At 37.5% G+C, this 15,086-nt stretch overlaps 1 protein-coding gene across 1 annotated transcript in view; it reads left to right on the forward strand.

Moving 5' to 3' along the window:
• The window catches only part of LOC105397931 (hemicentin-1), a 256,295-nt gene that overhangs the window by 196,992 nt on the left and 44,217 nt on the right, over positions 1–15,086 (forward strand). The window contains exons 3-4 of the mRNA XM_038107476.2: positions 8,278–8,410; positions 13,618–13,826. Coding sequence (XP_037963404.2) covers positions 8,278–8,410; positions 13,618–13,826 — 342 coding nt within the window. The remainder of the gene's footprint in view (positions 1–8,277; positions 8,411–13,617; positions 13,827–15,086) is intronic.

A 15,086-nucleotide genomic window follows, 5' to 3' on the forward strand; every position in this document is an offset into this window, starting at 1 on the left:
CGTCGGGCTTTCGAGACTGGCCACAAGAGAGACTTCTATTTCAGGCAATCCTCGAAAATGGGACTCTATTTCTGTGAATACAATATGTTGTTACCCTTTTAATGTCTACAGTCTACACTGAAATTTAACTGGAACGTAAACCGTAACGTAAATTAATTTTGCAACTATTAATTTTTTTTTTCTGGATACTAGGATGTCCACTTATCTCTGCTACAATACTAATACAAGGAAAAAACCTAACTATATCAAAAAATATAAATTTTATCTACGAGTACTTGTTACTAAACCCATATTTATTTGACATATTTGGGTCTTTAAAGGACCTATAAAGAGAGAAGCGGATTAACTTTGCTCGTGAGAAATGAACGAAAAGTGTAATACTTAGTGCCAATTACTCCATTGTCGGTTATCTAACTGACAGGGATTGATTTATAAAATAAACGTCATCTCCATATAAAATTCATGACAGATATGTCAAAAGTTAACCTCTAACTAGTTATGATCTAACCGAGAATGGAGAAATTGGCACTTAATAATTTAGCCATTCAGGCACTGACACTAACTACTGTGTAAGTCACTGAATATCCAGTATAAATAAATAAAAACATAAAAAGTATTTGACCTATTTTGAAAAAAAAACCTGTCACAGAAATGTTCTCAGCTGAAAAGTAGCGTACCTTATTTGCTAGTGATATCGTTTAGAACCAATGATTTCAAAAGGAAGGATACGCCCGTCAGAACGTTTTGTCAAAAGAAAATGGCACCCGCGCGCTGGCCCTAATTCATACAAATTATGACAGATTTGTGAGATTTTAGGGCCAACGCGAGGGTGTCATTTTCTAGTGCGGTTGGGCCTGTCCTTACGCTAGTAATATATAAGTCAATGTTTAGAACTGAGTAGGCTTTATATTGCTTGCTATCACATTAGGATTCAACCAGTGTAAAACTACCCACAAATTGCCAACAAACAAGATTCACGTAGACAGATCAAATAGGTCAGGCAAATATAGACCTATTTGGACACGCACAAACATACAGGCTATCGTCAATATTCTATGCCATGTTTCCTGGAATTTGCTTTCATTATAAACACTGAACTGGCTGTGTGTTTGTATTATTTTATCTAAATTAGTAAATAGATACGTGTTAAAAATATTTCAAAATATATTATCATTTATTTTCATATTCGTTAAAAGATGAAAATTCAGATTTCAAAGAATATTTCGTACTTTTTTTTCTGGGTGCAATTAAAGTTTAACTTTAAATTAATATTTAACTCCAAAAATATATATATTTTATACTATATACCTAGGCAATTAAGACCAACAAACACAGTTCCACATAAATCATAGTTTAGACAGCAGCTTTCCTAATATAAAGCATCCGTATTGTTTTTCTGGGCCACAGTCGATCGATAGCCAATCACCGCCCCTAATTTGGTTTAGTTAAGTTAGGGAGGTGTGTTAATCCGTCAATCTCAGATTGCTTCACGGGCTACTGAACCATTGCCGTTGGTTGGCCTCAAGCATGTATTATACATAATTAGCGAATCACTTACACTTTAATTGACTATTGGAAGCTGGCCAACGGACCCACGGTCGATTCCCCAAGGTAGCTACGCTATTTGCATGTATGTATTGACTATTGATTTGACTGTTTGACAGAAGGAAGATAGACCAACCCGCTTTGACATGACTACGCTATGATATGAGAATGAACGGCTAGCAGTCGTTAGCAAGTTTCAACGACTATACTGGTTTATTTCTATGAACGTTTCGTCAAACCAAATAGAATTTAAAAATACATAGAAACTTTGTCTCTGTCGGCTAAATCCTCATGTCTTCCGGTACCAATTAGGACCAACACAGATTTTTTACCAATTTGTTTAAAATAATAATATGTTGTTGGTAACGGCCAAAAAATATAACAGAAAAGGAACAACTATAGCAGCCTCAAAACTACAGACACAAAAGGAAAAACCGTACGTAACCTTGTTGCAACGTAAAGCCGTCCGACAACCGGACCGGCGGACAGCTGACTTGCAAAGCAGAATTCATTCACCATGCTCCAGGTCTACAGGACATTCCTGTTGCATCCCACATAGCTGTTACAGCATAGTAAACAAACTGGTCGTTTTAAAAGAATAAATAAGTTACTTACTTAGCGTATATTACATAATGTATTTTTAAAAATGTTTACAAGAGATAAGATTCACAATGAAGTTATAGAGGGGTTGAAAGTTGCCCGAACTACCTCGAGAAAAGGATAGTACAGTACTTAATGTACAGGTGTTGCAAAAAAGTGTTTTTTTATTTTTATAGAACAATTTTTTTTGCGATTTTCCAAAACCAATAGAACAAAAGTTGTTCAAAATGACCCTCTAAGTCACCCGCTTTCGGCTTAACATACCTTTTTGCAACACCCTGTATCTGCATAAGTATATACGAATGTATGTAAATACCAATACATTATGCTTCATTTACAGCTCTTAGCTGTACACTCGGAATGCACCGGATCCGGGCGTGTACCACAAAACGCGATTACCGGAACTTGCCCGCCCGGAACCAAAGTTCGGAGTTCCGGTGTTTTGGTACCTTTAGTTTCGAGCAGTTTAATTAGATTTTGCTCGGAAGCTCAGGCCAATGGGCTTGTATTAGGCTGATTTGAAACTACGTCATCAATTTGCGATTGTTTTGCTGAATACGGAGTAATAATATTGTGGCGCTGCAATCGTAAATTAGTTTGACAGTGGATAGATTAGTTGATCCTTTAGGGCCACGAGGTTAGGACAGATATGGCCGTATTTAACCGCTTGTTTGCAAATCAGATACAATTGAAATTGTATTATGTGTAGGAAGGATCCACACTTAGGAAGCTGACAGTTTAATGGTAAATGTAGGTAATTTTTTTACTATTATAAACCTAATTTCCTAGATTGGTATTATGCCATTTACCCTCCAGTCTTAGTGGAGTTCCATGTCTTGCAGTGAATTGTTTAGACACTATGTCTGTGTCTATGTATGTTTTAAAAACTACCCAAAAAACGCTTATTTACCATTTCTAATTATACAGGTTGTTACAAAACGGCACTTTTACAGTTATACTTTAAAAAAATTATTCACAAACAAACACCCAACACACGGGGACGTGTCAATTTGAGTTACCAAGTTTTTTTAAGTGGGTTACAAAGAGTGCAATAAATGCCGCTGGCGGACAGCTGAAACATTGCAGTGACAACTCAGCACATATATTCTGTCTCACAAATTGAATCGTCCCAGAACATTTTGAACTGTCGAGCGAGCGGGACAGACTATTAATTTCATCGGCTATCATCGATCACTGACGCTGGCCAGATGGAGGAGGAATATAAAAGAATTTGAAGTTGTAATGTTGAATTGATATATCCCCCATTACAACTTCAATCCCCCTTATATTCATAGAAAAGTTACAGTACGTTTTAGCTGTTGAACGGTTTTGTCCCTCTCTGTCAAAGAACAAATTGTTCTTTAAAACGTCCTGTAACTTTTCTATGAATAAGGGGTTAGTATTTTACCTTTTTTATCTCAGATACTAAATTGATAGATTCTGAACGATTCACCAACAGTCGATTGTCTCGCCAATAGAACGATACGTCACTTAATAGCGGGACAATCGACTGTTGATGAACGGTTCAGAATCTGCCAATTTATTATCTGAGATTAAAAAAAAGACTTAGTATTTTACCTAATACAACTTCTATTGTTGCTTGAACTCGTGATTTCTTCATTACCTACATAATAAAAGAGTATTTTGTATATATACACGTTATTTATTAAGCAGCGTCGAGTTATTTTACCAATTTCAAAAGTATCTCGTAAGAACTAGACAGAGGCGAGTCGCTCGTCACTTCCAGGTTCGTAAGTTATTCCTATAAGAATTTATTCATATTATTATATAAACATATGCATAGCTTACCTACACACAACAACAAAAAATATTGTATCTCCTAACGGAGAAACTGGAATGTTCCTAAGCAGCATTTGTTAAATGCAGAAAGGAGACTTACAGTATCACTTAAGTTATTTAATAAAAATAAACATTTGAACACATAAACATATCCGGGCACACCCGGCTGTGTGCAGAACAAATCGCCTGCACTCAAATGCACCGAGTCACCCGGCTCCGGACGCGAGCCGGGCGACGGACGTCCGGTTCTTATTCCGTCCCTTCCTTATTTTAACCGGGCGTCCGGGCCAAACGGATGTGCCGACCAACTTATAGTGACATGCATGGTACTGCACTTTTGCTGCACAGAGTACTTAACATTTAATTGTAAGTGCAATGGACTTTTCATATATGTACTTAACGAGTAGAGAATATTTAAAACCTCAATAAAACTATGTATAACACTCACGGGCAACGAAAAAGTTCAAGTGACGATAGCACCAAATTACTCCTAAAGAAACGGAAAAGATTAGCTTAATGACGCCGTCTGAAATATTGAGGTACAGCGCATCAGAATATTACCTACTAAAAACATAAATATTTTGATTACATTATATTGGTTTTTGTACAGTAGTTTTTATTTATTAATAGTGTTATAGCTAGTTGCGATGATTACTCTCAACTCTTCCTACTCTTGACTAGAATGCAATGCAACTGTGTAAAGTGCTAGACGATTCCTTCTTTGAGATACAAAGGTTCTATCTCATTCTGCAGGCTGAATTGGTGTGGATGTAAAACATTCATTTAAAATAATATAGGTATTAAGGTTATCGTTGAAAAATAATATATTAGCGTTACCGCCAGTTTCAATACTATAACGCGTTATGGTGTAAAACATAAAATGTTGGGTCGTAGTAGAAACAGTATGCTACGAAATTCGTAGCAAATTAGTGCTACGGGCTACGGCGTAGCAATATGTGACTACGACGGCGTAGCAGAACAAAATTGATAATAAAAACAAACACTCACACCTTGTACTAATGTACTCCCTTGCGGGGTAGGCAGAGGTGCATTGCTGCGACCACTTTTCGTTAGTGACGTCAGTGTTATGTAATAGGGGGCGGACCTATTGCCATTTTACGGGCACATCCAAGACCCGAGAACAAATATGTGTGTTTAAACAAATATCTGCCCCAGCCGGGAATCAAACCCGGGGCCTTCGGCTCAGTAGACAGGGTCACTAACCACTACGTCATTCGGTCGACAAAATTGATGTTATTTTTATTAATCATATTATTTTAGAGGTTTAACTAAACAACAAATTAATATTATTACCGCGGTACCGTTTAGATGTCCGGATATGCCATTCAACTACTTGTATTCTCCCAGATTGGCGTCTTTGAAAGCTTCTGGCACGACGGTAGACAGGAAAACCTATAAAATGGCAAAGTAGAACCTATTACTGGGTTTACAGCCTATCTTTGCCTTTTTGTGGCCTCCACGTATTTACTTCCACATTAAGGACCGGGGGCAGTGAACTTTGATACGTTTGGAGTGCTCTACTTTTTGTTTCGTACTTAAAGACGAGCTAAGGATGTTTATATACGTAATTGAAATTGTGTAATTCAAACTATACAATGGACAGTAGGGACGATAAATATTATTATTCATAGCGTGTTGGTAAATTGATGTTATTTCATATTTGTTAGGCAAATATGTATGTGCTTTCCACGTGATGCTGTTATTGACTATTCACATCTACCTACTTATAAAATTTAGCAGACTGGTCCCTGGAATATCGTTTATTGTAATTGTGGTGAAAAGATTAGCCAGTCTGATAAGTTGTCAGTTGTGACTGCTCAGGGTGCGCTGAACGTACCTACCTGTATAAACTACCATACCACCACCGACACATTAGCAATTAACAATCCATAAGCAGCGTCGCTCAACTGTCTAACATAAATCAGATCCATACAAGTTTCATCAGATTTGACAAGTGAGTGACTCTGTCACTGTTAGGTCACTCGGAGGGACCCCTTCTGTGCACCACAGTAAATAGAACATGGTAAGGCTCATTGATTACAAGAAACTGCGGCTAAATAGTCGGATATACATCAAGTTGTCACGTAATTACTGTAGGTACGTGTATTTGTGCATATAACTACGCTGCAATCTGCGCATAAATTAACATATAATTATATGTTGTTAGTTCTTGTGCTATGTAAATTATAGATACATTCTACATATTCTGTTCTTTTTTGGGTGTTAGGGCCAACGTGGGGCCAACACATGATTAATAATAATAATAATAAGTGGGGACATCTAGCACACAGCCACCCAACCCAAACAAAAATATTTTTGGAGCTTATAATGCTCAAATCTAAATCTTAAAACGATTTTCGAAATAAGGCATATTTTTTTTGGAATATTGTCCATGGTAAAGTCTTTGGGTACCTGTCACTGGATTTGAACCCACATCTCTTTTCGTGTCAGTGTTTGCAACGGGTTGAAACGGTCGGAGAGATTATCGATTTCCACAAAACTTAACATGCATTATTATGTCTTTCCTCTTTTTGGTCGTATGTTATAATATAATTTAATAAGTATGGTGTTTTTATTTTACAATATTTGTGAATTTTTGGTGTGCAATCAGTAGCATTTAACAGATGGGCTGATTTATATCTTTATTATGTTATTTGAATATATTGGCAGTGCTTTTATATTTTTTTACTTTAAGAGCTACGATGCACAAAATCACAGACACAAGTCAATGCCGTCAAACGTACAGCACTCCAGTTTTTCGGTTAAGGATGAAAAATGTGCAGCCTTTAATTATACGCTCCGTAAAAAGTTTTTCAACAAATGAGAATCTTCAAGATGGTAGAAAGAAGAAAAGTTTCTTCTTACAGCCCTCTTCATTCCGTTTAACATGCGAATGTAACCCTTATTCTTAGAGCAACAAGGTGCACGGATTGTGCGTGGAGATTAGAGCAGTTTGCAAGTTGGTAACAATCTGAGTATAAAAATTACTTTCAACTGTTTACTTGGAAACTCGATAGATATTGCGCAGTTACAGATAACGAGATCTTATGGGCTTTTCTAGATTCTTACTTTGTCTTTCGAGTAGAAAAGCTACCATACTTCCTGTTATATTTAATTGTATCAAAATCAAGTCTTAAGTAGGTATACGTGTTTTAATATAAAATTTTCCACGAATGTGTCTGTGAGTTTATCTGTGAAATCACGTTAACGTTATCTATGTTTTCTTCTAAACACCGGTTAAAATTTGGTTAAAATACACTCGCGAGCAATGAAAAAGCTCCATTTATGTCGACTCTAAAAGGCCAAAATTTTTTATGACATTAAATTTAAAATTTGTTTATGATATTTAGTTTTTGTTTTGTAATAATCTAAAGCGCTGTTAAATGTGCTTCAACATTGCAGGCGGCGTCATTGAGTTAGCCTTTTCCGTTTGGTCACCGCTCCTATGAACGTAACGTAAAAAATTGCCTCTTTTTCTTCTGTCAACCTGTATAAGGGTGCTAACATAGAGAGGCGTTGGGGAGCTTGCGTTAGGGTGCTTACATAGAGAAACGGGTTCCCTGTATCTACCTGTACCGGTAACCTGATTATGCGAAAGCGCTCATTCATTCAAGCATTTCCTGGATATTTAAATGTCATGAGCGCTTTTACATAATCAGGTTACCGGTACAGGGAACCCGTTTCTCTATGTAAGCACCCTAACGCAAGCTCCCCAACGCCTTCGCGCCAGGCGTTCACGTGTACTGGTTGACAGAAGAAAAAGAGCCAATCCCTTTGCGTTACGGTCATATTATGTGTGGTGACGTAATTTGGTGATTTTCTCTCAACTCCTGCATAACCGTAACCAATAAATAACAAGTGTCATTCTCTCGCCCACAATGCCGACGACGCAGGTAGTGGCGCTGGCGGGCGAGCCGGCGTACCTACCTACTAATAATAACCCTCTCTCTTTCTCGCCCACAGTCAATAACATCTCTCTCTCTCTCTCGCCCACAGTGCCGACGACGCAGGTGGCGGCTGTAGCGGGCGAGCCGGCGTATTTCCCAATCAATAACCATCTCTTTCTCGCGCCCATAGTCTCTAAGCCCTCTTTTTCTCTCTCTCGCTCACATTCTCTAACCACTCTCTCTCTCTCTCACCCACAGTCAATAACACTCTCTCTCTCTCTCTGGCCCGCAGTGCCGACGACGCAAGTGGTGGCGGTGGCGGGCGAGCCGGCGTACCTACCTCTCTCTCTCGCTTGCAGTTAATAACACATCTCTCTCTCTCGCGCCCACAGTCAATAACACCTCTCTCTCTCTCTCTTCACAGTGCCGACGACGCAGGTGGTGGCGGTGGCGGGCGAGCCGGCGTACCTGCCGTGCGACATCGCCACGCAGGAGGAGGACGACGCCGTGCTGCTGGTGCTCTGGTACAAGGAGGACCTGGGCACGCCCATCTATAGGTAATGTGAGATTTGCTATACGGCTTACCAGATTTTCGCTGAGTTTTAGAAAATAATGTTAAGCTAATGTCGGAAATCGGCATTAAATATACTCTTTCTGTCCGTATACTGCCTAAGCAGGCAGCAATAGATTTAAGGTCGAAATTAGCTCAAAGTCCTTTCTGCGACTCAGCATTTACTGTATGATAAATTTATGACTATGAGCCGTGGTGAAGTACGGGAAAGAGCTTGGACTCTCAATCGAGAAGCCAAATCCTGGCTAGGATTCTTAGAAAATAATGGATTCAAGTACAACTATAGCAAAAAGGCCGTGAAGGTAAACTTCGTAAGGAAACCTGCAAATGTTGAGAACCCACCAACACGCAGTGAGCCAGAGCTAAATGGTTCAAGCTTAAAAATAGCATAGATTACTAGTGGAATAGTTCAGGGGATCCGCCGGAGGATACATTTTGTATCATATGATTTATAAGTGTCACGAAACCTATTCTAAACTACAATAAGTACTTATGTACCCATCTATATGCTGTTTGTTAAAAGAGCTAGAAGAAATGTTTAGTACCCACAAATTGGCTTATAAAACTACAAATGACCACTTAAAACTCAGAACCAAACCGAACCGATCAGACGCATTTTATCCCCGATAAAAAGAAAAAGTGATCCCAATATAGCTCGAACAAACTTGTGCAAAATAAAGCCAATTTCCACCAACAATATTAAGAAGTTTGAAGTTGTTATAATACGGGATTCGGCGCCAGAGGTGTAATTGTTAAGAGCTATCGAAAGACAGTTCCTAGATCTTGTCCATTGAACACCACTTCAAGAGAATGGAAGTTAGTCGTTGGGGAAGTCCCATCTTTGTGCAATTCACGGTAGGGTGTGGCTTTGTGCGACTAATAGGTCATAGGTCAATACAGCTTTGAGAGTTATAATGTAGGTGTTTATGTAAAAAGCTTTGTCTTGATAAAAACGTATTATTATTTTCTGCGTCTAATAAAAGAGTTTTTTTTATGAATTCCTGCATTACTGTATCATGCGCTAGTTTTCAGAATTGTTTTTTTTTACTACTAGCAATAAATTTACGAACTTCCATGGCATTTATAAACTATTTTACTGCAAATTAACCAAAAATCTTTAATTAAATCTAAAATACCTTATCTAAATCAATCAATAATAATTATTAATATGACATATCCTTTTAGATGTTAATTAAATTCCGTCCATAGAGACGGTAATCAGGGCGCCCTTGATGTGGTGGAGATTAATTACGAAAGGATATTGCGGAAACGTAAATTGTGATTAGCTTGTCAACGTGAATGAATCCTGTCCTACTGATATCACTATCACTACATAGTATAAAACAAAGTAGCTTTCTATGTCCCTTTGTATGCTTAAATATTAAAAACTACGCAACGGATTCTGATGCGGTTTTTTTAACAGATAGGTAGTGTGATTCAATAGAAATGTTTAATAATAAATGTATAATATCATCACAGTTTTTCTGTAGTGTATTTAGCTTCAGCCGTTATAAATATGAGTAGACTAGGATATAGGATTCATTAAGTCCAAGATAGAATGTTTGTTGTTGTCTCTGGCAAATTATCTAGGAATGTTGTTTTTTTTATTTAAAACATTTATTTCTCTAAAACTTATTCTATTACAAGAAATATAAATATTCTGCCAAACTGTTATAACAGTTTAGTGGGCAGACCATGCTCTCATACTTAAATATAGGTAGGTACTTAGGATAGTGACAAACATTAAACTAACATAATAAAAATTTTAACAAAATGGTGGGTACATAATAAAAACTAGTTCGCTAGCGCGGCGAATACGGCCCGAGACCGGTCGCACTCGCGCGCACAACTTGATGTACGTTTGGTCGGCAGGACCATCATGAGTTTACTATTATTTAACAAGTAGTAGGTATTTACATAGTAGTAGTAACTAGTATTATATAGTATCTAATTTACAAATACGAACTTAAATAATAATTTCGTTGCTTAACAAATAGTCTTTAATCATATTTCTTAATGCTATCTTTGGACCGTGGAAATGTGTTATATCTTTTGGGATACAATTAAAAATCTTCGGAATAATCCACTCTTTTGTTCTTTTCCCATAAAAGTTTGATACCTTGGGAACAACAAAGTGACCTAAAGCATTTTTCCTAGTATTGTATTTATTTATGGCTTTTATTTTATACTCATCGTTGCAATGCTCATTTACTGCTAGTAACATTAAACATTTTTTATCTATTGGTAGTAGACTACTCTTTTCAAGTATTTTGCTATAATCTTTATCTAATTGTTTTTTTATTTTTTTGTTTTCAATTACCTTTATACAATGATTTCAAAAGGAAGGATAGGCCCTTCAGAACATTTTACTCAAACCTTCTTCATACAAGCAAAATAACTGTTATCTGTCATAATTTGTTTGAACTATGTCAGTGCCGAGCAACTATCTTGACGACGTAACCTTGTACGTGCGGTGCGTTAATAATTTACCATCCCGGACATTGTTTTATTATTTGCAGGCGCCATATCAATAATTTAAGACAAATCCAACTACTAAAATTAAAACTGTTTTGGGCTGTAGACCTGTAGAGCGTCCCGTACAAATGGACTAAAAAACACGCTCCAAAACGTAAGTGTGTGCAACAAGAAAATGTTCTCGGAGCATAGTCAACAAAAAATGACGTCCGCACAAGGTTACAGCGCGCGGCCATTGTAGACTTTGGTAGTAAAATAATTATCACTTTATAATGTGTTTATTACTTAATTTAATGGTAATTACCGATGATACGATATTCGATGTTTCTTTTTGACCTTCGTATAATGGTTTTTGCAGCCTTTCACAACACAACTACATATTTATCACAAGATTCACAAGACCATCTCTCGGCCACAGACAACTGTCGACTGAGGAGCGTTGGCCCTAAAATTACGATTTTAGGGCCAACGCGCGGGTGCCATTTTTTTGAGTGGGAGGCCTTGTCCTTACGCTAGTAATATATATGTCAATCAATGATTTCAAAAGGAAGGATAGGCCCTTCAGAACATTTTACTAAAACCTTCTTCATACAAGCAAAATAACTGTTATCTGTCATAATTTGTTTGAACTATGTCAATGCCTAGCAACTATCTTAACGACGTAACCTTGTACGTGCGTTAATAATTTACCATCCCGGACATTTTATTTATTTTTATTTATTTATTTCACCAAAAACATACGTACAAATTATATTGAGCACTGTTTTCCGAACTAGATATAAATCTGTAAGTATTTCAGAAGACAGTTCTCTTCCCGATTAGGGCCTTACTGGTAAATAAACAAAAATAGAACACAAAATCAAATAATAATTTAAATTAATTTTATAACCAGTGTGTAGGTGTCTGTGCGCGCGTGTGTGTGTGTGTATGTGTGTGTGTGTGTGTAGGTGTGTGTGTGTGTGTGTTTTCTGAAGATTTTTTTTTGTGTAAAACATAATAGACTAGGCAGAAAACATAAAAACATTAAAGAAAACAGAAAAGAAAACATAAAAACATTGTTTTATTATTTGCAGGCGCCATATCAATAATTTAAGACAAATCCAACTACTAAAATTAAAACTGTTTTGGGCTGTAGACCTGTAGAGCGTCCCGTACAAATGGACTAAAAATCACGCTCTAAAACGTAAGTGTGTGCAACAAGAAAATGATCTCGGAGGATAGTCAACAAAAAATTACGTCCGCACAAGGTTACAGCGCGCGGCTATTGTAGACTTTGGTAGTAAAATAATTATCACTTTATAATGTGTTTATTACTTAATTTAATGGTAATTACCGATGATACGATATTCGATGTTTCTTTTTGACCTTCGTATAATGGTTTTTGCAGCCTTTCACAACACAACTACATATTTATCACAAGATTCACAAGACCATCTCTCGGCCACAGACAACTGTCGACTGAGGAGCGTTGGCCCTAAAATTACGATTTTAGGGCCAACGCGCGGGTGCCATTTTTTGAGTGGGAGGCCCTGTCCTTACGCTAGTAATATATATGTCAATGCCTTTATAAATCTAATTTGCAATTCTTTTATTTTATTTATGTCCGTTTTAAAAGTAAGCCCGTAGCATTCTAGCCCGTAAGACAATATTGACTCCACAAGACTGTTGTACAACATATACATTGTAGATGTAGGTGTACAATAACTTAAACTTTTAAATTTGCTAAGTAGTACTTTTAGTTTATCACAAATACTAATAATATGATATTTCCAACAGAACCTATTATCCACAACCAGTCCTAAGTATCTGAATTTCACCACATTTTCTATTTCCAAACAAGAACAGGATAACATATTCGAATGTAAACATTCATAGGAATGACCTTTTATTTTTATTTCAGTTACATCTTGTTTCCGGTAACTAGATTTTATAAGTAATAGCTTTGTTTTTTCTGTGTTCAATATAATTCCGTTGTCATGAGCCCATTTAGTCACATTATCGAAATCGTCTTGCAAGTGTTTTTCAATACTAATAGCATCTTTACCAGCATACATAAGGCATGTATCATCTGCGAACATGTATTTTTTGCATTCTTTTATGACTGATATCATGCTGTTTACATGTAATATGTAGCAGACCGGACCAGTTACCGATCCCTGAGCTACTCCGTATTTACAATGTCTATTAGTGCTCTTAAATTCTCCAACTTTAACGGTTAAGGACCTATTTTTAAGGTAATCAGCAAACCACCCTAGTAAAGGGCCACGGATACCGCTTTCGTTAAGGGTTCCGTAGAAATTTAGTTTTATTTTCGTACGCTCAGATTTAATCGATTGTATCTGGAGTCATAATACATGATTTTCTTTTTTAGGCCCTAGGCCCTAGACTTCTAAAAATAGGATAGCAAATGATGGAGTCCAAATTTTTAAAGTTACTGTCGTACATTACAGTAAAAAACGTTACGATTACCTCTCTTTGAAGGCGTAAGAAAGGAAGACCAAGAAAGTAGTGGCTTGATTGTGTGAAAGAAAATATGAGAGAGTGTGGAGTGAATGAGGATATGACAGAGGATAGAGTAAAACGGCGTGATATGACGCACACAACCGACCCTAAATAAGGAAAAGACTAGGAAGAAGAAGGAAACCTGAATTTTGTACTCAACCTCCCTACATTTTCTTTTATATTTTCCAAACTAAATAAAACCTTTAACCCCTCCAGCGTCGACGCGCGCGAGCGAGACTTCGGCGTGGCGGAGCGGTGGTCCGACGAGAGCGTGTTCGCGTCCCGAGCCTACTTCCTGCCGGAGCGGAGGCCGGCCGAGCTGGGCGTGGACCGGGTCCGGGCCTCCGACCAGGGCCTCTACCGCTGCCGGGTCGACTTCAAGCAGGCGCAGACACGGAACTCGAGGGTTAATCTTACTGTTATCGGTGAGTTAGTTTTGAGTATTTCATGTGCATTTTTGAGGGTTTCTTTTTCCCAGCCTTTACATAAACACTGTTTTTACAACTTCCAATCCAATGTTGTTCTTGCCACGTAGGACGGGCCATAAAATGCCCACTCATTAAAACATATTTAAAATTCGCACTCTCGCCACCATGCGATGTGAATGTGAGTGAGCGACGTTTTTTTTTTTTATCATGCCTTGTCATATATTCGTCTTGCAACGCGTCCAGAATTCACCCACACACAGCTTACAACAGCAACTTTACAGCCTGTATGTACATACATAATAAATAATTTGAGAAATAAATCCCCAAAACGACATAACCGTTTGTAAAAAATTACCGTTGTTATTTTTTACCAATAATCCCCGCCACTCAATCACCACACTCACCATGTCCATCAGATTAACCGTTTTAGTCAGGGGTTGTTAATGTTGTCGTACAGATTTGAGAGCTTCCCCCTATAAGCCTTTTCAGCTTGTCACGTGTTTAAATTGTATGATAAAAATCCCCCATTTGGTATTGATTTGGACGGCTACTTTAGCGCCTGTGTTTGGAAAACTCACTTTTGCCTGCTGTTTAAGTTTGCGTATTTCCAGAACAATCCCAGTGATAAACTCACGAGGAATGAAAAGGTGATAGAATTATGAAACGTTAATCGCAAGTGGAACTTTTTCATTGCACGTGAGTAACGAACTTGTACGAGTGTTATAGAATATGAGTTTTAGCAAGTTTCGTCATTGGAAAATATGTATTTCGAGATTTTTTTTTGTTTAAAACTTACTAGAAAAAGTTTGTATGTATTTAAACAAGTACCTGTCCGTGTCCGGCACTGAACCCGGGACCTTCAGCATAGCAGTCAGCGTCAGTAACCACTACACCATCCGACGATCCTTCCCTTCAGATACAGATCATCCACACATAATAAAATAGCACATAGGTATATGCACAGAGCAAGTTGTGTCAATTTGTTTATGTAACTTAATCTAAAAGCTATTAATTTCCATAGCAATATCGGGTGACTATAAATGTGGGAAGTCGAATAAAACGATTTGGGGTCAAAGCTTTGAAACTTGATCGTTTTATTTCTGAGAAAGTCAAGTATTGACTTTTCGTTCTGCCTCTCACTCTTCATCTTCCATCCTTGTCGCTCAGACGTCTGATTATCAAATCAATCTAACCGTTTAGAGCTTGGAATAATTACTTTCTCACGCTTAATAGCTTAACGCAATCTGTTTATTTGTA

The sequence above is a fragment of the Plutella xylostella genome, chromosome 25, assembly GCF_932276165.1.
Source record: "Plutella xylostella chromosome 25, ilPluXylo3.1, whole genome shotgun sequence".
Taxonomy (NCBI): domain Eukaryota; kingdom Metazoa; phylum Arthropoda; class Insecta; order Lepidoptera; family Plutellidae; genus Plutella; species Plutella xylostella.